The following is a 27,168-nucleotide window of genomic DNA, read 5'->3' as shown; positions in this document are numbered from 1 at the left end:
ACTGTTCTGGTTGCTGGAAGGGAAATGGATTTTTTGGGGGGTGGGGTTGGGAGGATCCAAGAAGAGAGGAAACTAATATTTACATACTGTGTGAAGTGACTTCACAAATACATCTTATTTACTTCTCAGGATAGGCCTATTTTTTTTTTCCTTAGTATAGGCATATTCAGTTGTTCCAGCACCTTCGGTGTTTTGGTGTTTTTTTGCTTTGTTTTGTTTTTTTAATCTCTCAACTGAATCACAGCACCTTTGTTGAAAAGACAGTTCTTTCTCTACTGAATTGCCTTTGCACACCGATTATCTACACAGGTGTACGTCTGTTTCTGGACTCTGTGCTATTCTGCTTATGCAGAGCATCTTTCTTTCTTTCTTTTCTACATAGGATCTTATTTGGTTGCCCAGGCTGGAGTGCAGTGACGCCATCGCAGCTCACAGCAGCCTTGCCCTTTCAGGCTGAAGTGATCCTCCCACCTCAGCCTCCTGAGTAACTGGGACTACAGCCATGCGCCATCACGTCTGGCTAATTTTTTATTCTTTGTAGAGACAAGGACTGGTGTTGCCCAGGCTGATTTCACACTCCTAGGCTCGAGCCATCCTCCTGCCTCAGCCTCCCAAAATGCTGGGATTACAGGCATGAGCCACCATGCCTGGCTCAGAGTGTCTTGATTACTACAGCTTTATCGTCTTCAAATCAGATAATGTTAGTCCTCCAACTTTGTTCTTCTTTTCCAGTCTCTCAGGGTCCTTCACTACTTAATGTCTAATGTGTAAGAACTATTGTTCTATAGATTTTGTTGGGTGCTTGATGGTTTCAGAAGGGAAAGTCAATCTGGCCACTGTTACTTGGTTGGAAGCAGAGGTCCTTATGATAATTTCTTTGAATGCCTCTTCTCTGTCTTCTCTGTCGGCTCAGTTCTCAAATCCCTGTGATGGATTGCCTGACTCTCTTATCTAGGAATCTTAGCCTTTTGCATCTTGTATTTACCTCCTTTCGCTTTTGCTTTGTGTATGTGTGTGTGTGACCTCTGAGAGACTTTCTAAAGGTTTCTCTTAATTCATTGGTTCAGTTTTTAGCAGTATCACTGTTTATTGCCTCCATTTGGGTGTTCATTTCTGAAATCATGTTTTTCATCTAAAAGCAATCTTTCTTGGTACCAGGTTATTTTCTTTTTATTTATAAAAGGTTTTCTCAAATATCGCTGAGACTTAGTATTTCAACATATTGTGTTCTTTCCGATTCTTCGTGTCTTAATCTGTTTACTGCTGCTATAACGGAATACCACAGACTGATTAATTTATAATGAACAGAAACTTATTTGGCTCACAGTTCTGGAAGCTGGGAAGTCCAAGACCATGGCTCTGACATCTGGCAGGGGCCCTTGTGCTGTGTTATCCCATGGTGGAAGGCAAAAGACTGAGAGAGCAAAAGCAAGAGAGAACGAGAAAGAGAGCAGGAAAGCAAGAAGGGCCAAGCTTGCTTTTATAACAAACCCATCCCTGAAATAGTGACATTAAACTCCTCAGGAGGGCTCTGCCTTCCTGAGCTCTTATGACTTGATCACCTCTTAAAGGTCTCACCTCTCAACACTCCTGCATTGGGGATTAAGTTTCCAACACATGAGCTTTGGAGGACACATTCAAACCAAAGCAAGTGGCGGGGTGTGGGGGATTTGCTCTGATTTTTCCTGCAAGATAGCTGTGTACAGCTATCTGGGAGCTGCAGCTGAGGCAACCGTGTGCCTTAGTCACCATCATCTGAAGTTAGTAGGGCCATGCCCACTCCTTTACATGATATGCTGCCCTTCAGAAGCAGGCTGCGGCAGCCTTTCTTCCTCTTTATGTGGTAGGTTGTTTGCTTTAAGTCAGGGTGATATGAGGGCTCTGCCTCTGGCCTCACTGTGATTATACCCTAGGCCATTGGTCTTCTGCTTCCTGATTTCCTGTTCTCCCTCTCCTGCTTGGAATTTGGAATCTTCTAGTAGGGAACTCTTTCACTTCCTTCCCAGGCAGCTTGTTTCCTCATATTTGTTGAACCATGGTGATATAGTTGGAATAGCTGTCCTCTCCAAATCTCATGTTGAGATTTGATCCCCAATGTTGGAGGTGGGGCCTGGTGGGAGATATTTGGATCATGAGGGCAGATCCCTCACTAATGGCCTGGTGCCCTCCCTGTGTAAATGAGTAAGTTCTCACTCTTTTAGTTCACCTGAGAGCTGTTTGTTTAAAAGAGCATGGCACCCCTCCTCCTCTCTCTGACTTGCTCCTTTTCTTGCCATGTGATACTCCTGCTCCCTCTTTGCTTTCTGCCATGATGCTTCCGGGAGTCCTCACCAGAAGCAAATGCTGGCGCCATGCTTCTTATACAGCTTGCAGAACCATGAACCAAATAAACTTCTTTTCTTTGCAAATTACGCAGCCTCGGGTATTCCTTTATAGCAACACAAAATGAACTAAGACACATGAGCTGCTCATACTCATTTCCAGACCATCCCAGGTGTGTTGTGCTGTTTTTTGCAGAAGTATTTCAATGTCTCCCTATTTTAAGGCCCCTTCTACTGTTTTTCTTCATGAGTGCAGATTTTTCCTGCTATTTTTGTATTTTTAAAATCATTTCATTAGCAAACTGCGAAGGAGGGAAGGCACGACTTGAAATTGCCTTCTCGAACTCCATGTCAGCCTGGTGTCCTGGCATATGCTGAGCTGCCTTTCCATAGCCAAGGAGGGTTAATCATTTACTATTAAAGTTAAACCCGTCAGGCTTGCATTTCTGGCATTTTTGTAGCATGATACCCCAAGAGGAATGTATTTCTTTAAATCACACTTCAGCATATTCTAAACAGGATGAAGAATTTGTACTTTTGTCTACAGATTAAATAGCAGAAGAGGTGCCGGCCATGGGGGGACCGTGGGGTGATGATTTTATAGTGAATAGCAGAGCAGCAGGCCACAGCAGGCGGTGCCCTGTGATCCCACATCGTGTTGAGAATGCGAATGCAGAAGAAGCTGTAAAGTTCTGGGGCTTTTCAGAGAGCTGCAAGAGCCCAGTTGTCGAGGTGGGAGAGGTGGTATGGCCTGTCATACACGTTGGAGTTCTCTGCCCCTTGGTATGGACTGACCCCAAATGTGCCAATCTTGGTCTTTTCATTGCTCATGAGATGATGATTTCTTGGATGTTCTCTGCAGAGTTTTGCTGCCCTCCTTGTGCCATCCTGCTGCCTGCTGCTTGCTTAGTTAGTGTCTCATTAGCACCTTCCCCAGATGGTACGGTGGAGGGACAAACAGATTGACATGCAAGCAGACTGCTTGGCAGAAAGGCTCTTCTGAGTGTCTGCAGGGCCTATTAGTCGCAATGCTAAGTCCCTTTTGCCAGACCTAATCAGGCACCCCCACCCCTGTGAGCCTTTTTTTGTCTCTTTATTCCATGGCCACAGATTCTACTCTGAGTTCTAACCCAAACCCCAGCCACCGTCTTCCTTGCTCAGGAGGGCAAGAGGGCCCAGAGGGGGATAGTTCCCAGAAACCTATTCTTACTATCTGAAAACAGTTTCCTCTGTGGGTCAGGAGGAGCCCATTCTGCTCAGTGAACATTATTGTTGCTGCCAACCCTCCCTCCTTCCCAGTACACTCTTTGTGTACACGGGAGCTCTCCCCACACGGCTGGACACTCGGGCTCCAAGTTGGGGTGTCTCTCTTTCCCTGAATGTTGGCTATGAATGCTAATCTTGCAAGATTTTGCTCCTAAAATCTAAATTATTGATGTTCATATATTTAAACTGCAAATCATATGAATTTTCCTAAGCAGTTTCGGGAGGTAGAAGTTTTGCTTTTAGAATGGAATGAAGCCTTTGCAAAGCATGCTCAGTATTCATTGCTAGCAGCATGAAGGGCTGGATGAGTTTGTCAGAAGCACATTTCTCAAGTCTCTGGCTTTCCTGCCTGTGTAACAGGTAGCAGAATCATTTTGAGAGCTTGACTCCTCTGTTTGCTTCTGCTCATGCCTTCCTGGGGCTCTGTGCCCTGGGGTTGGGCCAGCCCACCTCTCCAGCCCCTCTCCCTGTAGAGCTCCAGCCAAACAGGACTTTGTCCTATTCTCAGACCCTTCCCTCTACTTTCCCCACATCTTGCTCTGAGCCCTTTACCTGGGGCATCCTATCCCTTGCAGCTCCATCTCTCTGAGGCTCCTTTAGCACCTCCTCTGGGAGGAAGCTTTCCCTGACCCAGTCTGCTCTCTCCGACATGAAGCACTCTCTGTCTGCTCTGTGCTGCCTTTGCAGTTTGTACAGACATCTCCTCGAGTGCCAATTGAGTTGGTTTCATAGTTAAGTAGGAATGGTGTCTGGCTTCCCCTACTCTGTGAGATACTTTGCTTAGTACTGCAGCTTGCACTTTGTAATTTCTGTTGGATGGAGTCAGTTTACAGATTCTTGCTCTCTACCCAGCCTCTACACATTTGTGAGCTTTCATGCACCCTCTCTTGACAATATTATTTTGGAAAAAAAAAAATCCATTGCACTGTGACTTATTCCCATGCCAAGGAGTGGGACGGGGCTGTCTTTTATAGTCCAGTAGTCCATTCCTGTGTGAATTCACCACATGCCCAGCACCCTTCTCCCTGCTCCCAGCTTGAGCTGTGAGCATCTTGTGTGAAATGGGAGAACTTGCTCAGCACTTATCTGGGTGGGTAGAGTTTAACACAGCCTGTAACTCCAGCTGGTAAGGACGCTGTACTTGGTCGCTGCTGTGAAACCATGTGTCCTTTCTTAAAAACCTCTTCAGGCTCAAGTGCCATAAAGTTCTGAATAAGTAGTGGATAAATAGTTCTGAACTTGCCAGTGGGATACATGTCGGCTGCCATTCATTGGCTGTCACCAGCCTTTCCCTGCCTGGATAACGATATAGAACCAGGTAAGAGGAGATGTATTAGTTGAAAAGTGGCCCAGGTTACTACAGGAGGACCTGTGTTTATAGCCTCCTAGTTGTTGAGAAGATGTCAGGAGCTTGGCTTCTGGAAGTTGCTCAGGATTCCTACTGCCAAAGGAAAATGCTTTGTTAGGCTCGAGGGGTGGAATTACTTGTAGAGAAAAGCCTTAGTTCTAAATCCTCAAGGATTCTTTGGAAAACAGGAAAAGAGAGACACATGGGCATCCATAGGAGCCTGTAAGGAGTTGTAATTGGGCCGCTGTGCAGTCATGACAGCTTAGCCTCCTCAGTGGGTGGTTGTGATTCAGGACAGAGCCGTTGGACACCAGTGTATGTATGTGAGGCACCCTGGACTAGGGGACACAGAGATATTCGACCCCTGGACAGCTGCTTTCACAAAGTTTGTAATCCAGAAAGGGAGGCAAGCTATCTGCCTAAGTGTCAATAATGTTGGGGACCATGGTGGGCAATATACTAAAAGGATCCCTAAGGTTTCCATCCCCTGGTTATTCAATCAAACACTAATCTAAGTATGGCTGCAAAGGGATTTTGCCTATGTAGTTAAAGTCCCAAGTCAGTTGATCATTAAATACAGAGATTATCCAGGTAGGCATGACCCAAACAAGTAAGCCATTTAAAAGGAGAAAATTTTATCTGACTCATAACAGATTGGAAAGTCAGAAAGATTTGAAGCACAAAAAGGATTTGATAGGCCATAGACCTTTGCTGGCTTTGAAGTTGGAGGGGCCATGAGCCAAGATCTGTGAGTAGCCTCCTAACATGGCACCTGGCCAATAGCCAGCAAGGGCATGAGCACCTGACCTGACAGCTGCAAGGATCTGCCAACAACTGGAATGATCTCAGAAGTGGATTCTTCTGCAGGGCCTCTAAGTAATAGCCCGGCCCAGACAACACGTTGATCTTGTCCTTATGAGGCCTTCAGCAGAGAACCTGGTCAATTGTGAGGTAATAAATGGGTGCTGTTTTAAGCTGCTGAGTTGCTACATGGCCATAGAAACTAATATAGGTACCATACTGTTGAGGGCAGCAGCATTCCCTGTGCTGCAGGAGAGCTGAGAAGCTCATGGCCTGTCATGACCATTAAATGGCTGGATATAGATTTGAAATCGTAGAGCGGTGTTGCAGAGGAGATAATTATAAGTATATTCTTCCTGAGGAAAACACTTTACTCAGCAAGTGAGGAAGAAAGGCCTTCTCTCTAGAGCAAGAATTTAATGTGAGAGAAGGGGAAAGGGAAGGACTTTGTAATACACTTCATGTTGTGATTCCACCTTGATGTTAGTCTCCAAGTGTTTGCAACAAGCTGAACATCTTCATGTGGCTCCTACTGTGTTCCTAGTGCCGTGGTGGCCCTGGTGAAGTTCAGGCCAGAACAGGATTAGGTACAGCCAGCTGCACCACCGGGGGCCCTCAGAAAGCATTTCTTTGGAAGAATGGAGCTTTCTGACTCTACCTGAGGGTTAACTCCCTGTTACTAAACTGGAATGAGTTCTACCCTGAGTGACCAGCCATCTCCAGTTGCACTCCCTCCTTCCTGCCTGGAAGCACTGATGGCACACCATTCTTTTCTGAGGGGCTATTGGAGCGTTGCCCCCTACCCATAAAGACACAATGTAGACCTATCTAGGAGGAGAGAAGAGCTTGAGTGACAGGCAGGAGGGCTACGTGGCCTTAAATGTAACTTTCTCAACCTCCAGGGTGTGAGATTCATCTCTCACTCATGATTCCCTCTTTGCTACCACTTTAAAAACAGTGACCATATTGCATAAAGCTGATGGTCCAAATCCACGCACTGGGAGAGTGAAAAGAGGCTGTGCTAATGACCATGCTGGAACAACAGGAACAAGCCAGGCTGTCCCAGGCAAAGCTGGAAAGTGTGGTCACTGCAACTAGGGCTGCCATTAGGGGACCTGTACCTCCTATAACTCCACCAAATATGGATGCAAACCCATTCCCCTGAGTCTCCCAGGAATGGCTGAGACAGGCTGAAATGATCCGAAGTTCTCTACTAAACCAAAAGGAAAAATTGAAGAGGAATAAAGAAATACACAGATAAGAACTACAAAAAAAAAAAAAAAAAAAAGGCTTATGTTCCCAGTCTGGGTTTCTGATCCTGAAACAGCCACAAGCTGGCCACAGTCCCTGCAGATGGCTGACCTCCTGCCCCCTCACTGCCCATCTGCTTCTGTTTGGTGGCTGCTGTCTTATTTTCTGCTTTGGGGAGTGGTCTCCAGACTTCCCAGAGCAGTTGTACTGTGAAAAGTAGTACAGGCTCTGCATTAAGTCGCACTGCCCTCTTCAAATCCTGACTCCGCAGTTCTCAGCTGTGAGACAACAGTGGCTGGTTACTTAGTGTCTCTGGGCTTCAGTTTGTTTGTGGGACAAATACAGCCTAGCAGGGGCTACCGAGGAGGGGGCATTGCCCACTGTGCAGGCAGTAGGAGCTGCATTGTCCACAGAGTATTTAAAAACAGTAACAGAACCTCCTAAAAGTTAATCTGTTTTTTATTATCATCATGCCCCAGCAATTCTTGACATAGCAATGATCAAATATTTCTCCCCTCTGAAATGAACTGCCCCTAAGGCGCTTCTCCCCACTGAGCCTTGGTGTGCAACCACTGTGACCCACTTCCTAGGGTTGTGTCATGTAACACATGTGAAACGTTTCAGAATACCTAGCCCTTAGTAGAGTGCTCAGTGAGCAAAGAGTTTAATTCCCTTGTCCTTCCTCTTCTGTCAAAGGCCACAGGACGTTGTATTAACCTGAACTATTTGGTTGCAGGGAACAGAACCAAGTGTTAAAGACTTGAACAGTGGGAGAAACTTTTCACTGTTTTATGTTTTTACGACTTTCTTGGAGTCAGTTTTGTTCTCCTAGACCCAATTGTCCTTGAAGCTGAATCGCTGCCATTGAAAGAGCCATGCTCAGGTACTCAAAGATAAAAGAGGGGGAAAGGTGGCAAAGATCACATTTTGCCTATAGAGGACTCTGATTGGCCGGGTTGGATTCTATCCTAGTTTTGGGACCAATCACTATAGACGGAGGGTGGGTGACTTACTACGATTGGCCCAGGGTGTGTCAGGTACTTAGTTCTCAACCAATCACCATGGCGAGGGAGATGGGATCTTGTAAGATGGCAGCTCTTTTTTTGACTTTCATAATGAAGGATTAGTATGAGAGCTATTTCTCAAGAAAGCATTGTGGTAGAGGAGGTAATGAGTAAATAGAGTAAGAGATGTCCTATGCAACTCTACTGCCCATTCAGAGCTCCCTCTTCTAGGTTGGGAAGAAAATGGTTTGGCTGCAGCCAGTGAATTGATGTATTTGTGCCCTCAGCCACTTATAAACACCTGCCAGAGAGAATGAAGTCTAAGGAAAATGCACCCACCTTTAGTAGTAGAAGGCCCATTCTCTTCCAGGCTCACTGACACAGCTCTGGGCTCCAGAGTTTGTTCAGGAGCAGTCCTCAGACACACTGGTTGGATCCCTGTCCTGTGGCCTGGTGTTTTTCCTGTGTGCACAGCTGCTGTAATAGCTGGGGTCAACCTTTTGAGAATGAGAACACACTGTCACTGGAACAGTAACCAAAGCATCGTCCAGTTCTGGGCCCCCATTTCAGGGGGACACATTTTTGGAACCACATCAAATATTGTCCTTCATGGGGCCATCGTTTTGCTTTGCTTTTGTTCCTAATTATTTTCTCTTGTTTTCCTCCTTTACTATCTCACTGTTCCTGCTTTTTGAACCAAGATAAGATGTTTCCAGTTTTCTTAAGGATTCTTTTGATGAAATAATTCTAATTTATATTTGTATTTCTCTTGTAGCCTGGGGAGAATTTTTATGTGCACAAAGCCTTCTTTTGTGATCTTATCCAAGACAAACTTCAGATTCTTCTTTTTTAAAAAGTTACTACTGACCAAAATAATACTTACAAATCAGCTTACTGCAAACAATTACAGAAGGGCCCTCTGCCCGTCAAAAAAGATGCTCTGTTCTGGAATCTTTATGGTCTTCTGAAGCAGGAGTCAGAGAATGCTTTTTTGTGAAGGGACACATAGTAAATATTTAGGATTTGTGGGCCATGTTGTGTTTGTTACAACCCCCGGGTCTGCCATGGTATATGAAAGTAGCCATAGACAATAAATAAATGAGTGGGCATGGCTGTTTTCCAATAAAACTTTATTTACCAAAACAAGTGGTGGACCAGATTTGGGCTGCAGGAAGTACTTTGCTGACTCATGTTATAAAGCATTTTATGTTTTTCAACTGTCTTAGAAAAATTACAGTAAAAAAACTTTGAGGTGAGGTGGGTCATAATTCTTATTTCTCTTTTCATGGAGTAGAAAAACTGAGACTCAGTAAAGGTATTGACAGCATAGTTCCCTAGAGCTTTAGAGGTAGACTGGGGTTTGATATTAACAGTCTTAAAAATATTCTCCTTATTTGATGCAGGAATGTCATATTTGGAAATCCGTCCTAAGATAGTTTGGATTTTTGTTTGTATGTACATGTTCACCACAGCACCCTTGGTGCTATGGTGGAAAAAACCTGGAAAAACCTAAATGTCTAATAGTAAATTCACTACTCAAAATAATATTAAAAGAGCCTTTAAAATGAGATTTGTGATGAAATTCTTGAGTTTATGCTAAGTGACATGAAGTAGAAAAATATATACCATGAGGCCTCAGCTAATTAAAATAAAGAGCAGGCAAGCATAGAAAAAGATTGACCAGAAACGCACCTAAATGTGAATAGTGTTTTTCTCTGGAGAAGATTATCTGGGATTTTTACTTAGTGAGAGTGTTCGTGTGTGTGATTTTTCTAAAATGACCATGTTAGTTTTAGAATAAAAATTAAGGAGAAAAACAAAAATAGCAAATTATTCAATCTTGTAGCCTGAGGCCGTGCTCTGTGCATTATTCCGGGGTGGTCTGAATGCCTTCTCTTCCTCCAGCAGCCAGAAGGCAGGGGCTAGCTCCTGGTCTCAGGAGACCCTCCCTTCCTGCGGCTCTCTGTGCTGGGAGCCTGCCAATCACTTGTAGTCTGATTCTCTAAGGGGGTTTGTTGAGCTCTAGTGTGTAGGTCTTCAAATCTGTACATAACCCTTCAAAGTAGGAATGCCTGATTCCATTTTCCAGTCAAAGAAACTGAGGCTCCGAGAAATGAAGTGACCTGTGCAAACTCTCGCAACCAGCATACGGAGGAGCCATGTCTTACATCCTTGCTGCTTTTTTCATTTGAAATAGCGTAATTACTAATTTATCAGCTCACTAGTAGTTCTCCTTGGTACATCAAACCCAGAACAATATCTGCTTCCACAGCTTCTGGTTGTGTTGGAAGATTTCTGGGGCCTCTTACAAAGCCAGCCATTGTGCAACTTGAGCCCAAGTGCTCTAACAACTGGGTCCCTGAGCCACAGAGAAGCTCATCACTCTGTACCAAAAGGAGGATGCTGATAGGATGTCAAGAATTCCGACACTAGATTCTCCCTGAATTCAAAGAATGGGGAAAGTGAGAGGACCAGAGTGAGAAAATTAACTGTGGTCCTGGGGGCTGTTTGATTGTATCATTTCAGATGGAGCAGTTATAGGTGCCCACAAGTTCCCCGATGTGGCAGTAGGCATGGCTGGCTGCCCTGGACAGGAGGAAAGCGTGCTCAGAATTGAGGAGGACGCGTCCTGAGAGGGGAATGTTAGGTGGGCCTTCCACATGGATGCGGAAACCATGTAGGGTGATAGCAGGTCTTGGGGTAAAGAGAAAGGCTGTGGGTGCTGTGCAGAAAGTCTAAAATGAAGGAGGAGGAGTGACCCAGAGGTGGGAAGACAACAGAAACAAAGGAGGGGTAGTAGGTGGACGAGGTGGTTGTCATGAGTCTGGAAGGAGCATGTTACGCAGGAGTCAGGTTTGGAAGGGCTTCGGGGACTGAGGAAGACAGCAAGACTATCTTTGACCCCATGCCATGTGGGACATGGGAGCCTGAGTCTTCTCTCCAGAGGGCAGGCTCCAGAGGGCACCCTCCAGAGGGCAGGCTTGTCTCTACTGAGGCAGGGAGTTGAGTTGATTTCAGGGAGTGTCTGTAAGGAGCTGAGTACACAGGAGTTGTCTTACTTCCAAGTGGGTATTCTGGAGGGCACCCGGCGGGGGATTAGGAGGGAAAGGAGCAGGGGGCTTGGATCAAGGGTGAAGAGTACACATAGGAGAGGTGACCAGGGTGGCTGGTTGTTTAGGCACTGGCTAAGGAAAACAGAATGGAATGCATCATGGGACCAGCCCAGAGACAGGATTACAAAAGAACGAGAGTCCTTCAGACCAGTGGATGAGGCTGGGGAGCAGGGATTCTAGAAGGAGCCAGCCTTGGCTGGATGGATTGTGCCTCTAGGGATCTGCTGGGAGTCAGCCCGAGGAATCCAGGCCTATGGCTCTAAGCAGAACCCAGGCTTCTGTGGGTCAGGAATGAAGATTAGATTAGGAGCAGTGTAATTGGCAGCGACATCTGTTTGCCTCTCTACTGGGAGCCCGTAGTAAGCAAACGCAGCACCCAGGTCTCCTGTGGGATGGAGGCTGACTGCCATCCCATGACACCAGGATTCACCGCCCAGTGCTGGGGCGGTGGCCACCTGCTTCTGTACATCTCAACTGCTATTACCCTTGTGAAAAATCCAGTTTACACACAACCTCTCAGGAACACACCTACTGTATGAAGTCAGGTGTGCTTTCATTCCAGAGGAGCCTGAGGAGCAGCTTCATTGTGTCCAAGGAAACCGGAGAAGCACACGGAGAAATAAACGTTGAAGCCATTGTCTCTCAAGGTCGTGACAGCAGATCATGGAAATGTGTTTTTTCATTTCCTCATGTTCCACTGCTCATGTGCTACGCAGCTGTGATTTATTTTCAGAGCACACTTTGGAATCTGCCAGACCCCCATGCTGGCCTGCTTCACAGCTGAAACCATTTGCCATTTGGTAGATGATAAAGCAAGTGACAATTTACACTAACATGGCCGTAAAAAGACGCCGTCTGTGAAGGAGACAGACAGGTGTCAAACCTGGGGCAGCAGACAGCGCAGAATCAGCAGACGCCCAGGGCCTCCCCCGCACCGGCCGCGCCAGAGCTCTCAGCACACTGAGTCAGACAGTTCCACTGAGTAGAATTCTGGTCTACCCATCCTGCTTAAAGATGTACGTACCAGCAGTCAGCATGATGGTGATTGCTGGGTCTTTGTAGAGCGTCATGCAGTCTGCAGAGCCCTGGTCCATGTGGAAAAGGAAGGCTGCAAGTGTTGAGGGGAGCAAGCTGACCAGGCACAGTTCTAGACCATGCGTGCAGGATAGTTCTAACACAGCATGACAGAGTCGGCCCAAGGAGAGCACAGCATGCTGCGGAGTGCAGCGAGGAAGATGACCACCCTCTCTTGCATGCGTTTTCACTCCCCCACACCTTCCTCCATTTGCAGCAGTGGGACCCAGGCTTGGGGAGGGTGTCTTCTTCAAGGCCCTTTTGATTTCAAATGATAGAAACCTTTTGAAACGCTGTCTGCTGCAAAGCCGCAGCTCTCCCATCCTTTTCTAACTCTTCCTGGCTTTATTGTTCTTAGCTGTTATCTCAGTGTAACAATCTGTTCTGTTTGAGTCTATTCTCATCTACTTTAGTCTGTTCTCTTTGTTGTTGTTGTCCGCTCTCTCATCCTCTAGGACATAATGGCCTTTGCCTGTTTAATTCTTTGTGCTTACATTAGTGTCACTCACATATTGTCCGGGCTAAATGAATATTTGTGAAATGATGACTGAGAAGACACCCTGGGTAAGTTGTGATAAAAAGTAGAAGTCAGCTAAGCACAGTGGCTCACGCCTGTAGTCCCAGCACTTTGGGAGGCCGAGGCAAGAAGAATGATTCAGCCCAGAGTTCAAGACCTGACTGAGCAACATAGCGAGTCCTCGTCTCCACAAAAAATAAAAAAATAAGCCGGACATGGGGGGCACACATCTGTAGTCCCAGCTACTTGGGGGGCTGAGGTGGGAGGATTGCTTGAGCCTCAGAGGTCAAGGCTGCAGTGAGCCGAGATTCCACCACTGCACTCCAGCCTGGGCTACAGAACAAGACCCTGTCTCAAAGAAAAAAAAAAAGGAAATCAGGCAAAGGGAAGGGGATTGCTCAGGGAGGGGAAGTGGCTGGGAAGGGCCAGGGGTGAGATAGGAGAGAATGGCACACTGGGGAGTTGCGAGACCTTCTGGCCAGCAGTGGAGGCCTGTGTGGAGTGGTGGGATGGCGTAGGGCGAGGAGGGAATGTGAGAGGAGGGCAGGGGCCGGACCTCGGAGGCCTTTAATACTGGGCTGCGGGACTTGGATTTTCCTGGCAACTGAGAGTGGAGAACATGAAAGGCTCTCAAGGAGGAGTGTGACGTGGTCATTTGGTCTAAGCCTGCCAGGAAACACATTTGTTGCTTGCCTCCTGTGTGCGAATCACTTTTATGTATGTTGTGTCACAATAATCTTGAAAGCAAGATCTTGCTCTTTAATTTTGCAATAGAGAAAACCATGGACCAGTGAGGCTGAGTGACTGGGGTCACATAAATGATAGAGCCATGATTGTTTTTGTGTTTTAAATAAAGAATTCTGGTAGCAATGCAGAGGCTGGAATGAAGGGGACAAGACCAGAGGAAGGGATGACTGCCCTTTTGCAGCCATCCATCCAGAAATGCAGTGAGGGGGACAGATCTAAGGTGGTAGCAGTGCAGCAGCAGGAAGTACACAGGCCAAAGATACACAGGAAGTAGAATTGATAGAATATTGGTGACTGATCAAATGTTGGAGTTTTTCATATTCATTATTTAATAAGCATTTATAGAGCCAAGCATAGTTGTAGTTGCTTTGTAATATTAATTCATTTAATGCTCACAAAAACTATCTAAAGGAAGTACTATTATTATCTTCATTTTTACCAATGAAGAAGCTGAAGCACAGAGGTGTTAGGTAGCTTGCCCAGGGTCACACAGTGAGCTAAGGAGGCAGGACTTAAAGCTAGGTAGCTCAGCTCCAGAGTCTATGCTCTTGCCTACTAGATTTCTAGTTTGAGCAACTGGGTAGTGGTGGTGCCAAGGACAAGGATGGGGGACTGTGGAGAAAGGCCAGCTTTGGACAGGAAGAAGAATTTGCTTTTGGACCTGAGGAATGTAAGATGTCACTGAGATACCCAAGAGACAGTTGGACATGTAGGAGCTTCCAAGAGAGGTCTGTGTTAAAGAAAAAATGATTCCCAACATTTATTAAAAACTATAAAGAAGACTCCATTGAAGGGGTGCCATGGCAAGAGGTGCAGGCACCACTGCACTGTGGTCTTACAGGCTAGGAGAGAGTGGACCCAATTCCAACAAGGATAAGTGAGGGTTTATAAGCAAGAAGCAAGGTGGGGGTAGGGGGCAGTGGGTGGAGAATCACTAAGAGGAAACATCAGGGGTCGGGAGATTCCCGTTAGACTCAATCAACAGAATCCTTGCTAACGACAGTGCAGGGTGGTAGATATCAAAGGTGTCAGATACCAAGGGTGGGGGATTCTCACCAAACTAAGTTAGAATTCTTGCTCAAATTGGGTTCTGCAAGGACAGAGAGGGAAGCTCAAGGTCAGGCCTAGACAGGCAGAAGACTCAGAGGGGGCTGACTGGAGTTTCAAAGGCGGGAGGCTTTATCAGCTGGAGACGGGCATCTTGATGTCCTCAGTATGTAAGAGGTGGTGGAGCTGAACGTCTCCAAGGGTGCCTGGGAGAGAGTGAGAGAGAGAAGGCCAAGGCCCAGCCCTGGGAATGCCAACATGGAGTGGGGAGGAGCTGGACTGAGGAAAAGGGGCTGCCCCCAGGACAGGCTGGAGAAGGTAGTGTTCTAGGGCAAGAGTGTTCCAAGGGACTGGCCAAGGATAAGGACAAGGTGGAGAGGGGCTGAAGAGTGTGTATTAAATTGGGCCACATAGAGAGTCCTTGTGGCCTGGGCTGGAGCAGCTGCCATGGAGCTGTAGTGGGTGGAGGCCCAATACAGTGGGTACAGTGGGCTGGGCATCAAGAGGGGGCAGTGAGTGTGGACAGAACCCTCCAACTGCAGATGCAGAGAGAGAGGATAAGAGCTTCAGGGCCAGAGAAGGTCTTTTGCTTGTTTGTTTTCTCCTAAGGTGGAAGATATTTGGTGGTGTTTAAATACTGGAGGAAGTAGACAGTAGGGAGAGGAGAAGATAGAAATAGCCATGTGGGAGGAGGTCAGTTGATGGCCCAGAACCCCATGGGGGGTGGGAGAAGAAATACGCTGAGGTAAGAGCAAGGTGGGGGATGGATGCAGAATAGTGGGAGGGACAGAGATGTGTGTGCAGGAGGTGAGGGAGAGGAACTTGGAGATAATGTCTGGGTTTCTGACTTAGATTTCCATGTGGATGGCAGTGCCCTTGCTGATGTTTAGGGAGGGTTTGGGGAGGAGTGGGTGAAGCTGCTTTTGAGGTTCATAGTCAGCTGCTGATGGTATGGCCCTGGGGCTAAGGAAACGAAGGGGTTGATGCTAGAGGTGTAGATGTAGGGTCATTAGCATCCAAAGGTGACTGTCAAAACCCAGGTGTAGATAAAATTGCGTAGGGGACATGTACAGTGAGAAGAGAAGAAGGCTGAGGCTGGAGCCTTCAGGGAGAAAGGAGCAGAGAGGAGAGAGGAATCGGGAGTGCTGTGTCCGAAGCCAGGGGAGGGCAGATACTTGAGAAAAGAGCAGTGCGCAGTCGCATAAAGCCCAGCAAAGCACTTGGATCAAACAAAGGAAAAACGTGTTTTGGATTTAGCAGTAAGGAAGTTGGTGACCTTGGCAAATGCCTTTTCCATGGAGTGGTGAGGGAGAGAGCCAAATTGGAGTGACTGCAGGCGATGGAATCCAACAGATCAGAGGCAGCAAGTGTAGATGGCTCTGAAGAAAGTAAAGCATTTTGAATTGTATGGATTTCATCACTATGTGAGTTTCTTGCCAAAGAATGTTGGGAATTCCAAGACACAAACAATTTGCACAGCCACACTTGTCCTCATTTGGCAGAGCATTTGGAGAAAGCACCCCCCAAACTGCCTCCTCTGTCTCCCAACCGAAGCCTCATGTACATGTCCTTCTCTGTCTCTCTTAGGCCGGATCTTGGACCTGAAGACTGGGACGGTCAAGAAAGAAGGGCAGCAGTCATCCATGAGGATGTGCATGGGCTCGCGGCGGTCTTTCATCTGCAGGATGAGGTCTGTTTGGGGGAGCAGCAGGCCGTCACGGTGGTTGCTCCTTTCTCTGTCACTGTTAAGAGCCTTGACCAGCTCTGCTGAAGTCACACATGCTGACTTGGGTTTACTCCAGGGACTTCGTCTTCTTGACCTCAGCATGTGGATATACAGGATCCTTGGTCTAGGAAGGATTCTGTCCGTCCTCCTACCATCCCACTTTGTCTAATTTCTTACCATTTTCTTCTCATTCCTAGATTCACACCCCCTTGTCCACTGTATCACTCTACTTCCTACCCATCTTTAAGACCCTTCTCCAATCCAACCTCTCCAAGATTCTGTAGTTCTCAACATGTTTTATATTAAGATGGCCTGATTTCATACTTATTCATATATTTCCTGTCACAATTCACACATTTAATTGGTCTCTATGATATTGTTGATTGATGTGTTAAGTGTAAATGTCTGGGTTCCATGAGTAAATTATAGTGCCCTGAGGATGGAGGCTTTGATTGGGACTTCTCTGAGCCTTCTTGACATCTAGCAGAGTGTTCTACATATATTTGATTTATAAATCATAATTGAAGAAATGCAGGAATGAATGAACTTTGGAGAAATCAGGGGAATTTTGCCATGTCCTTGAAGAAGAGAGAGCTGAGATCTTGAATCCTCAAATCCAGTTCAGCACCTTTGTACCTTCAACCCTGTGCCCCCGAGGGATGGTTGGCATGAACTGCAAGGTGGGAGGTGCAGGACAGGGAATTGAGATTGTTTGGGCTGTGGAGTTCATGAGACAGTGACACGAGGTGATGCCACTCATCATTCATTTATTCAGTTATTTAACAAATTTATGTCAAGGGCCCACCTGTGCCATGTACTCTTCAAGGTGCCGGGAGTCAGTGTTAAGTAAAGCAAACAAGGCCAGGTGTGGTGGCTCGTGCCTGTAATCCCAGCACTTTGGGAGGCTGAGGTGGGCAGATCACCTGAGCTCAGGAGTTTGAGATCACCAGCCTGGCCAACATGGTGAAACCCCGTCTCTATTAAAAATACAAAAATTAGCTGGATGTGGTGGCACACACCTGTAATCCCAGCTACTCAGGAGGCTGAGGTGAGAGGATTGCTTGGACCCAGGAGGCAGAGGTTGTGGTGAGCTGAGATCGCACCACTGCATTCCAGCCTGGGTAACAGAGTGAATCTCTGTCTCAAAAAAAAAGAGACTAAAATAATAATAATAATAATAATAATAATAATAATAATAAAGCGAACAAAATCCCTGCCTGCATAGAATTCATTTTCGTAGGGGTGATACACAGTAGACAGAAGTACCAAGTAAATATATGGAATGTCAGATGCTGGTGAGTGCTATGGAAGAAACATAAAGCAAACTTAAGTGGGAGTAGGAAATAGCAGATGTTGTTAATTTCTATGTTATATAGGGTGGGAGGGAAAGACATCACTGATAAGGTGACTTTTGAGCAGAGACCTAAAGAAAGTGAGTGAATGAAACAAGGGAATGTCTGGGCAAAGAGAAGAGCAAGTAGAGGGAATAGCAAGGGCAAAGGCCCAGAGGCAGGGATGTTCTTGGCATGTTCAAGGAACAGTGGGAACGTTCTTGTCTCATAAGCAGAGTGAATGGGGTATGGTGCCGAAGGAATGGACAGAGATGTGGTTAAGAGGTAGTGGATGTTAGGTCATGTTGACTTTACATCGCTTCAGCTTTTACTCTGCATGAGATGAGAGGTCAGTGAAGTTGATTGTGAGAGTTACATGTTCTGAATAAATTTTTTAAAACTGCTCTGGTTTTCTGTGGAGAATAAACCTGTGGATGAAGCAGAAGGGTAGAAGTAAGGAGGTTATTGTAATGATTCAGGTGAGAAATGTGATTGTGGTAGAAAGTGCTCAGATTTTGAGTGTATTTCACAGATAGAGCCAGCCTTCAGGTAGGGTGTGAGAAAAAGAGAGAAGTCAAAGGTACAGCTAAGTTTTTGCCCACTCAATTGGAAAAATTGAGTTATCATTTTCTAAGATGGAAAAGGTTGTTGGGGGAGGTGGTTTGGGGTTGAGGGGAATTCCAGCATAAGATGCCTATCTGTAAGAACAAATTTACAAGAAAAAAACAAGCAACCCCATAAAAAGTGGGCAAAGGACATGAGCAGATGCTTTTCAGAAGAAGACATATGTAGTGGCCAACAATCATATGAAAAAAGAAAGTTCAATATCACTGATTATTACAGAAATACAAATCAAAAGCACAATGAGACACCATCTCACACCAGTCAGAATGGCTGTTATTAAAAAGTCAAAAAGGGCCGGGTGTGGTTGCTCATGCCGGTAATCCCAGCATTTTGGGAGGCCAAGGTGGGCAGATCACGAGGTCAAGAGATCGAGACTATTCTGGCCAACATGGTGAAACCCCGTCTCTACTAAAAATAGAAAAATTAGCTGGTTGTGGTGACACGTGCATGTAGTCCCAGCCACTCGGGAGGCTGAGGCAGGAGAATTGCTTGAACCCGGGAGGCAGAGGTTGCGGTGAGCTGAGATCACGCCACTGCACTCCAGCCTGGCAACAGAGTGAGACTCCATCTCAAAAATAAATAAAAAATAAAAATATAAAAAGTAAAATAATAACAGATGCTGGTGAGGTTATGGAGAAATGGGAACACTTATTCAGTATTGGTGGGAGTGTAAATTAGTTCTGCCATTGTGGAAGACAGTGTGGTGATTCCTCAAAGACCTAAAAAGAGAAATACCATTTGACCCTATCCCATTACTGGGTATATACCCAAAGAGCTATAAATCATTCTATTATAAAGACACATGCATGCATATGTTTATTGCAGCACTATTCACAACAGCAAAGACATGGAATCAATCTAAATGGCCATCAGTGATAGACTGGATAAAGAAAATGTGGTACATATACACCATGGAATACTACACAGTCATAAAAAAGAAAAAGATCATGTCATTTGCATGGACGTGGATGCAGCTGGGTCTTTATTCTTAGTGAATTAACACAGGAACAAAAAACAAAATACCACATGTTCTCACTTACAAGTGAGAGCTAAATGATGAGAACTCAGGGACACATGGAGGGGAACAACACACACTGGGGACTTTTGGAGGGTGGAGGGTAGGAGGAGGAAGAACATCAGGAAAAATAACTAGTGGGTACCAGGCTTAATACCTGGATGATGAAATAATCTGTACAACAAAGCCCATGACACGAGTTTACCTATGTAACAAACCCGCACTTGTACCTCTGAACTTAAAAGTTAAAAAAAAAGATGCCCATCATACAACTAGATGGAGAAGATGAGCAGACAGTTGGACATATAGCTCTGGGATCCAAGGAAGAGATTGGGGCTGAAGATATGGACCTGGGCATTGACTTCAATAAAATGGTATCTAAGGCCTCAAAACTGAGATGCATGTGAAATCATGTGGGAGGTGAGTGTAGACAGAGGAGAAGACAGAGGACTGAGTCCTGGTGCTTTCCCTGCCTCAGGGGATTGGGGAAGAACCAGCAAAGGAGACTGAGAAGGAGCAGTGAGGCAGGTGGGAGGGGAAGAAGAGAGGGCAAAGGGAACAAGAGAGGACGAAGGAAGTTTCTAGAAGAAAGGAGTTATCAATGGCCAAAGGCTACTGATGAGCCCTGAATGTGAAGACTGAGGATCCATCACTGGACGTCAGAGAGAGAATCAGCAGGAGATACGGCACGTAGGAGATACGGCACATAGCAGCACAACGGAGTCACTTACTAATGTCACCCTCATCTAATTGCGTGCTGCAGGAACTGAACTGTGATTTGCCACAGGATCTATGACTTGCCACTGGGACATCTGTTGCATACTATGAAGTTCCAAACAATAGGTGCTTTAAAATAAGTGTCTATTTTCCCTAATTCAAATTAATCTTTTAAAGCAACTACACTTTTTAAGCAAAACCTGTTTATGTACAGGCTGGTTGGTCTCCCTCAGATCACCAAGGTTGCCTGTGTTGAGGGGAGACCTGCCTCTCTCACTCGCTCCTTGGGCCCTCAGAGCTGGCAGAGACCTTTTGTTCTGTTTTACAAGAAATGGCCCTTCGGGGATTTGAACCTCGATGTTCTTTTCTCTGAGTCTCCTCCTCTGGAGGCTGAGCCTCTGGAATTCTTCTTGAAGGCACAGATGAAATCCTCTTCACCACCTGCCTCAGGTCACAGGATGGTACTGAAATGACAGAATGCACGCTTGTCTCCATTTAACTTAGGACTGGGTCCCTACAGACTGCCTGCCCTCCTTCAGCAGCAGGGGCAAGCTGGGCAGTGGGATCCACTTCCATTGCTGTCCACCCAGGGATGAAATGCCATCAGTTAGTGTAGTCAGTCATGGCACGTTTGTCCTGCAGTGCTTGGGTGAATAAATGCCTATCCTAGCTTAGTAGACATTCAGTAGAGCACCAGCAATACACATCTGAATTGTACCATCTAAGCAATTCCCTTATGAATAAATTGGTTGAAAGTGCCATAGTGTATCATTTCTATTAGCCGATAAAGCCACTATCACTGCCCTGTCAATGAAATTCGTGCAGTCCCTTCCCTGCCCTTGTGTCCTTCCAGGGAGTGTGATATTAGTTGCTCTTTGAAGTGCCAGGTCCGTACTGCCTGTGTTTACCTGAGAGGTGGGCAGCACTGCCATCTACTGAGAACATAATATTTTCCTCCAAATAAAACAGCCTACTTTCAGCAAAGCACTGGGCACAGTTGGCCAGAAAAGGGTAGAGGGCCAAACATTGCTGGGGCAGCAATGACATGGGATGAGCCTCCTGTGAAGTCCACACTAGTGCTCGCAGCTGTCTAAGGTCTCAGAGTATAATTAGACTCTTATCTCTGCTGTATTGAAATTAAGATATTCAGGATATCACTTGTGATGTAGTTGGGAAATGGAAATGCACATAAAAAAATGGATATACCAAGCAGCAATCAGAGCCTGGCCATGGTGCAGGCTATGGGTGTTCAGCACCTGAGATGCTGAGAGGGTCATTGAAAAGGGAGGCAGAAAAGGTTGTCCCAGAGTGTGCAGTGTGATGCTACCATCCCCTGCCTCACAGATAGGGGCCCACAGAAAGACCGAATTCTCTACCTGTTTTTCTCTCATCCCCACGCTCTCCTCAGCCATAAGCAGACTTCCAGCTGTCTGGTTGTCCCTAGAGCCAGAACAGTGTATGGGAGGAGAGAGTTTCCACAGCTGTGATGCTAAAGCCTAAGAAAATGCTACTGTTCATTAACCGGCAACATCTGTTTTGAGTTGATGTCTCTGTTCAGGCCTGAAGGGACATTATTGCTGTCATCACCCTCTTCCCTTCTTTCCTAAAAGCCATGGAGTTCCACTGAAATGATCTGCAGGACTGAGCATGGCCAGGTTTCTTCTAGAGTCTTTCTGTAGGTCTCCAGCTTCTGGACTGAGCCTAATTTCAGTGTGTGTTGTAAAGTGGGTCACACTCTCCTTTTTTCAGTGGCATGAAAAAAAACATTCAAAGGCATACAGGTCTGCTTCTGCACTGTTGAAGAAAATTGGCTATAGGCCTCACCTGAATAAATGTGTAAGCGTGAATTAAGGCTCATCTGCTTGACAGCAGCACCATATACTGAATAAACTTGCCTGGGTCTTTGCTCGTTCTAATACATTTGTCACATCTCAGGTGTGGAAATGCTCCTTTGGACCACCTTCCTCTAAACAGAATAACCACCATGAGGAAAAGGTTCAGGTCAGTATCTCTTCTGATGTGTGTTATGGGACTGTTCTGGCTGATAGTCTAAACACCCTAAGCTAAGCAGTCTAGATTAAAGAAGGGTCTTAGTGTGGTGAGGACTGAGAGAACCAGACATCAGGGTGGCAGTGGCAGAGATGAGAGAAAACAGGGAGTTGGGTGGAATTTAGTTTTGATTTTCAGACCATGTGGGAGGAAGGAACAGGGGATGGTGGGGAGTCAAGATTCAAAACCACAAAGGCAGACAAAGAAACCCAGTAGCTTAGATGCCAGAGGAGTCATCAACATCCTTGCCTCACCCTCATATGATGAAAACAATTTCACAAATGTTCTTTTTTAGGAATGGTCTTGGCCCTGTGAAAGAAGGAGAAGCCCAATATGCTGTGGTCCACTGCACAGGATACATCAAGGCCTGGCCACCAGCAGGTAAGGAGACCTGCATATAAATTCCAAGGGAACTGGGTGCTGCTCATACCTGATCATGGTGCTGTGCTAGAAAACTATTCTTATAGGAATAGATGGGAAAATATCCTTATTTTTCTCTGTAGTTAGAACACAATGATCTTTGTAATTGGAAAACATCCTGTTACTTGAAACAAAGGTTTCTATAAAGAGCTAATTGTACAGCTGGGTGCAGTGGCTCATGCCTGTAATCCCAGCACTTTGGGAGGCTGAGGTGGGCGGATCATGGAATCAGGAGATTGAGACCACCCTGGCTAACACGGTGAAACCCTGTGTCTACTAAAAATACAAAAAATTAGCCAGGCATGGTGGCACATGCCTGTGGTCCCAGCTACTTGGGAGGCTGAGGCAGGAGAATCACTTGAACCCAGGAGGCGGAGGTTGCAGTGAGCCAAGATTTCGCCACTGCGTTCCAGCCTGGGCAACACAGCGAGACTCCATCTCAAAAAATAAATAAATAAATAAATAAATAAATAATAAGAGCTGATTGTACAAAGGTGATTGGAGTTTTAGCAACTCACTTCTAGATTCTGTCACCCAGAGCATTCTATAAAGTCAGAGTGGCAATTTGAAATGATGAGTGTATCTAAATCATTACAATAAAAGCCACAGTGAGATACATCGCATTCTCACTAAGATGGTTAAAAGACAAGTAACAACAAATGTTGGTGAGGATATGGAGCAACTGGAATCCTCATACATTGCTGGTGGGAATGTAAAATAGTATAGCCACTTGGGAAAACAGTCTGGCAGTTCCTGAAAATACTAAAAACAGAGTTACCATATAATTCAGCAATTTTCACTCCTAAATATACAACCAAGAGAATTGAAAATGTTCATAGCAACATTATCCATAATGTCCAAAAAATGGAAACAACTCAAATGTACACCAAGTGATGAATAGATAAATAAAATGTGGTATATTCTTGTAATAGAGTATTATTCAGGAATAAAAAGCAATGAAGTATTGATACATGCCATATTATGGACAAACCTTAAAAATATCATGCTAAGTGAACAGAGTCAGACACAAAAGCCCACGTGTCATATGATTTCATTTATGTAAAATGTCCAGAATAGGCAAATTCATAAAGACAGAAAGTAGGTTTGTGGTTTCTTGGTACTGCAGGGAAGAATGAGGAATGACTGCTAATGGATACAGTGTTCTTTTAGGGGTGACAGAGGTGTTCTAAAATTACATAGTGGTAATAGTTGCACTGCTATGTAACTATATTAAAAACCACTGATGTGAACTATATATCAATAAATTTGTTCTTAAACAAAAAAATATATACAATGTTAAATAATTTTTGTTCACTTTATGGCCCAGAATGTAGTATGTATATCTCATTGACTGTTTCATGTCAGCTTGAGAACAATGTGTATTCTGCTGTTGTTGGATAAAGTATTCTTTTTTTTTTTTTTTTTTTGAGATGGAGTTTCGCTCTTGTTACCCAGGCTGGAGAGCAATGGCATGATCTGGGCTCACTGCAACCTCTGCCTCCCAGGTTCAAGCAATACTCCTGCCTCAGCCTCCTGAGTAGCTGGGATTACAGGCATGTGCCACCATGCCTGACTAATTTTTTGTATTTTTAGTAGAGATGGAGTTTCACCATGTTGGCCAGGCTGGTCTTGAACTCCTGACCTCAGGTGATCCACCTGCATTGGCCTCCCAAAGTGCTGGGATGACAGGTATGAGCCACCACACCCAGCCAGATGAAGTATTCTTTAAACGTCAATTTGATCAAGATGATTGATAGTGCTGTTGAGGGCAACTGTGTTTGTATTGACTTTTTTGCCTGCTCAATGTAGCAATTACTGGAGGAGGAATGTTGAAATCTCCAATTATAACAGTGGATTTTCCTATTTCTCCTTGTAGGTCTTTTTTTGCCTCACATATTTTGATGCTCTGTTGTTTGGTGCACATATGTTAGGGATTGTTATATTTTCAAAGAAAATTGTTCCTTTTTATCCCTGATAATTTTCCTTGCTCTGAATTCTGCTTTGTATGAAATTAATAGAGTTTCTCCAACTTTCTTTTAATTACTGTTAGCATGGTATATCTTTCTCTATCCTTTTACTTACAACTTAGCTGTGTTTTTATATTTAAAGTTGGTTTCTTGTAAACAACATATAGCTGGATCTCGTTTTTTAATCCACTCTCATAATCTTTTAATTGATACATTTAGACCGGTTACATTTAGCATGATTATTGATATAATTTGATTGATAGCTACCATGTTTTCTATTCATTTCTCTCATTCTTTATTTGCCTCCTATTTTTTTGCCTTTTTTAGTTTCTTTAAAAATATTTTTATTCTTTGCCCTAAGTTTGCAACATACATTTACAATTATTATATACAATTACATATATATATATGTGTATATATATCCATGTTCAAAAAATATTATGCCCCTTCATGTATAGGGCAGACACCTTATAATAAAATCTTCCTTCTTCTGTCTTTTCATTTCTTATACTATTGTTCTCATTTGTGTCACTTATTTGTATGCTATCATCACCCAATACATTGTTACTGTTATTACTTTGAACAAACAGGTATCTATTAGATCAATTTTAAGTAACAAAAATAAAATGTTTTATTTTATCTTTATTTATTCCTTCTCTGATGCTCTTCTTCCAAGGAACTTATTTTAATATTTCTTACAGGGCCACTCGACTGGTGATGAAGTCTGTTTTTGATTTTTTGTAGAAAATCTTTATTTCTCCTTCACATTTGAAGGATTGAAATTATGAGATATAGAAATATAGGTTGGCAGCTACTTTCTTTCAGTGCTTTAAATATTTCACTTCATTCTCTTCTTGTTAACATGGTTTCTGAAGAGAAGTCCACATAATTCTTATCCTTGTTCTTCTATAGGTAGTGTGGGATTATTTTTTTCTAGCTTCTTTTAAGAGTGTCTCTTTATGTTTGGTCTCCTTCAGTTTGAATGTAATGTGCCTAAATATAGAGGGGTTTGTTTGTTTGTTTGTAATACTGCTTGGTATTCTCTGAAGCTCCTGGATCTGTGGTTTGATGTCTCTCATTAACTTTAGACATTTTTCAGACATCATTTTAAAAAATATTTCTTCTGCTCCATTTTCTCCTTCTCCTTTTGTATTCCAATCACACAAATATTATATCTTTTGAAATTGTACTACAATTTTTGAGTGTTCTGTTCTTTTTTTTTTATTATTCTTTTTTTCTCTTTGCATTTCAGTTTGGAAAGTTTCAAATTGATATATTTTCAAGTTCACTGATACTTTCCTTGGCTGTGTTCAGCCTACTGATGAGTCTATCAAAACTTTCCTTGACTGTGTTCAGTTTACTGATGAGTCTATCAAAGGCCTTCTTCATTTCTGTCACAGTGTTTTTTAATTTGAGCATTTCTTTTTTATTCTTTCTTAAGCGTTTCCATCTCTCTGCTTTACATTATACATCTGTACTTGCATATTGTTTACATTTTCCATGAAAGTTTATAAGTTATTAATCATAATTATTTTAAACATCTGGTAGTTTCAAAATCCGTTTCACACCTGAGTCTGGTTGCAGTGCTCACTTTGTCTCTTCAAACTATGATTTTTTTCTAGCTTATTAGTATGCCATGTAATTCTTTGTTGAAATCCAGACATGATATATCAGGTAATAGGAACTGATGTAACTAGGCCTTTGGTGTGGGGTTTTATATTAATATTCCTAGGAGTTGGACTGTGTTTAATGTTTTAAATATTGTAGCTATAGCTTCCAGAGGCTATAAATTCCTTGTTTTTCTCCCCTACTATCTTTGGTTTTCCAAAGAGCTTTTTCTTTTTCTGTTCCTTTTTTTTTGAGATGGAGTCTTGCTCTGTCGCCAGGCTGAGTGCAGTGGTGCAATCTCAGCTCACTGCAACCTCCGCCTCCCAGGTTCAAGCAATTCTCCTGTCTCAGCCTCCTGAGTAGCTGGGACTGCAGGTGTGCACCACCATGGCCAGCTAATTTTTGTGTTTTTAGTGAAGATGGAGTTTCACCATATTGGCCATGGTGGTCTCAATCTTCTGACTTGGTGATCTTCCTGCCTTAGCCTCCCAAAATGCTGGGATTACAGGCAGGAGCCCTGGCTCCTGGCTCAAATAGCTTTTCCTTAAATAGTCTTAAATAGAGTATGCCTTGCATTGAGCCCTGCTGATGTGGGATGAGGAGCAGGGGGAGAGAAATTGTTCTATAATCTTATGATTAAACCTCATGGGCCTGTGTCCTGGGGCTGTGACCTTCACAAGTGTTTCTTATCTCCCCCTCACCTTAGGCCATATGGGAAGGATAGAGTTGGGCTGGAATTGAGTAAGTCCCCTTTTCTGTAGGTGACATAAGGTTCTGGTAAAGTCTTTGTTATGGAGAATGCTCGGACATATTTCAAAATGGTTACTTTGTGTCTCCCGCTACCAGAGATAGGGGGTGGGGATTTTTCTTGGTTTTTCACTGTGAGAACCTGGTGGGTTCCCGGAGGTAAAACCCATGAAAGTGTGGGGGCCAATTTGTGTACATTTTAAAACACATTAATAATACATTCATATAGTAAAGTTAAAAATATTGTTTCATTCATTCATTCAACATGTATTTGTTGACCACCTACAATGTATGTGCGAGGCATTGTTCCAGGCACTGTAGATATTGTAGTGTATGTAAATCAGTGAAAATGATCAAGGCAAGTCTCAATCATTTTCGGAGATTTATTTGCCGAAGTTGAGGAAATGTGCCTGGGAGATAGGTATATGCCTTTCTCCAAAGATGATTTTGAGGGCTTCAATATTTAAAGGGAAAA

The 27,168-nt window shown here is 44.3% G+C and overlaps 1 protein-coding gene across 2 annotated transcripts in view; it reads left to right on the top strand.

Moving 5' to 3' along the window:
• The window catches only part of ARNT2 (aryl-hydrocarbon receptor nuclear translocator 2), a 173,591-nt gene that overhangs the window by 62,884 nt on the left and 83,539 nt on the right, over positions 1–27,168 (top strand). For both annotated transcript variants that reach the window (XM_011983693.1, XM_011983694.1), the window contains 3 exons: positions 16,077–16,179; positions 21,838–21,903; positions 22,247–22,332. In XM_011983693.1, coding sequence (XP_011839083.1) covers positions 16,077–16,179; positions 21,838–21,903; positions 22,247–22,332 — 255 coding nt within the window. The remainder of the gene's footprint in view (positions 1–16,076; positions 16,180–21,837; positions 21,904–22,246; positions 22,333–27,168) is intronic.

Source organism: Mandrillus leucophaeus, unplaced genomic scaffold (genome assembly GCF_000951045.1).
Source record: "Mandrillus leucophaeus isolate KB7577 unplaced genomic scaffold, Mleu.le_1.0 Scaffold254, whole genome shotgun sequence".
In the NCBI taxonomy this organism is placed as follows: domain Eukaryota; kingdom Metazoa; phylum Chordata; class Mammalia; order Primates; family Cercopithecidae; genus Mandrillus; species Mandrillus leucophaeus.
Note: the sequence above shows the minus strand (reverse complement) of the source record. Positions and strands in the feature narration are given on the sequence as shown.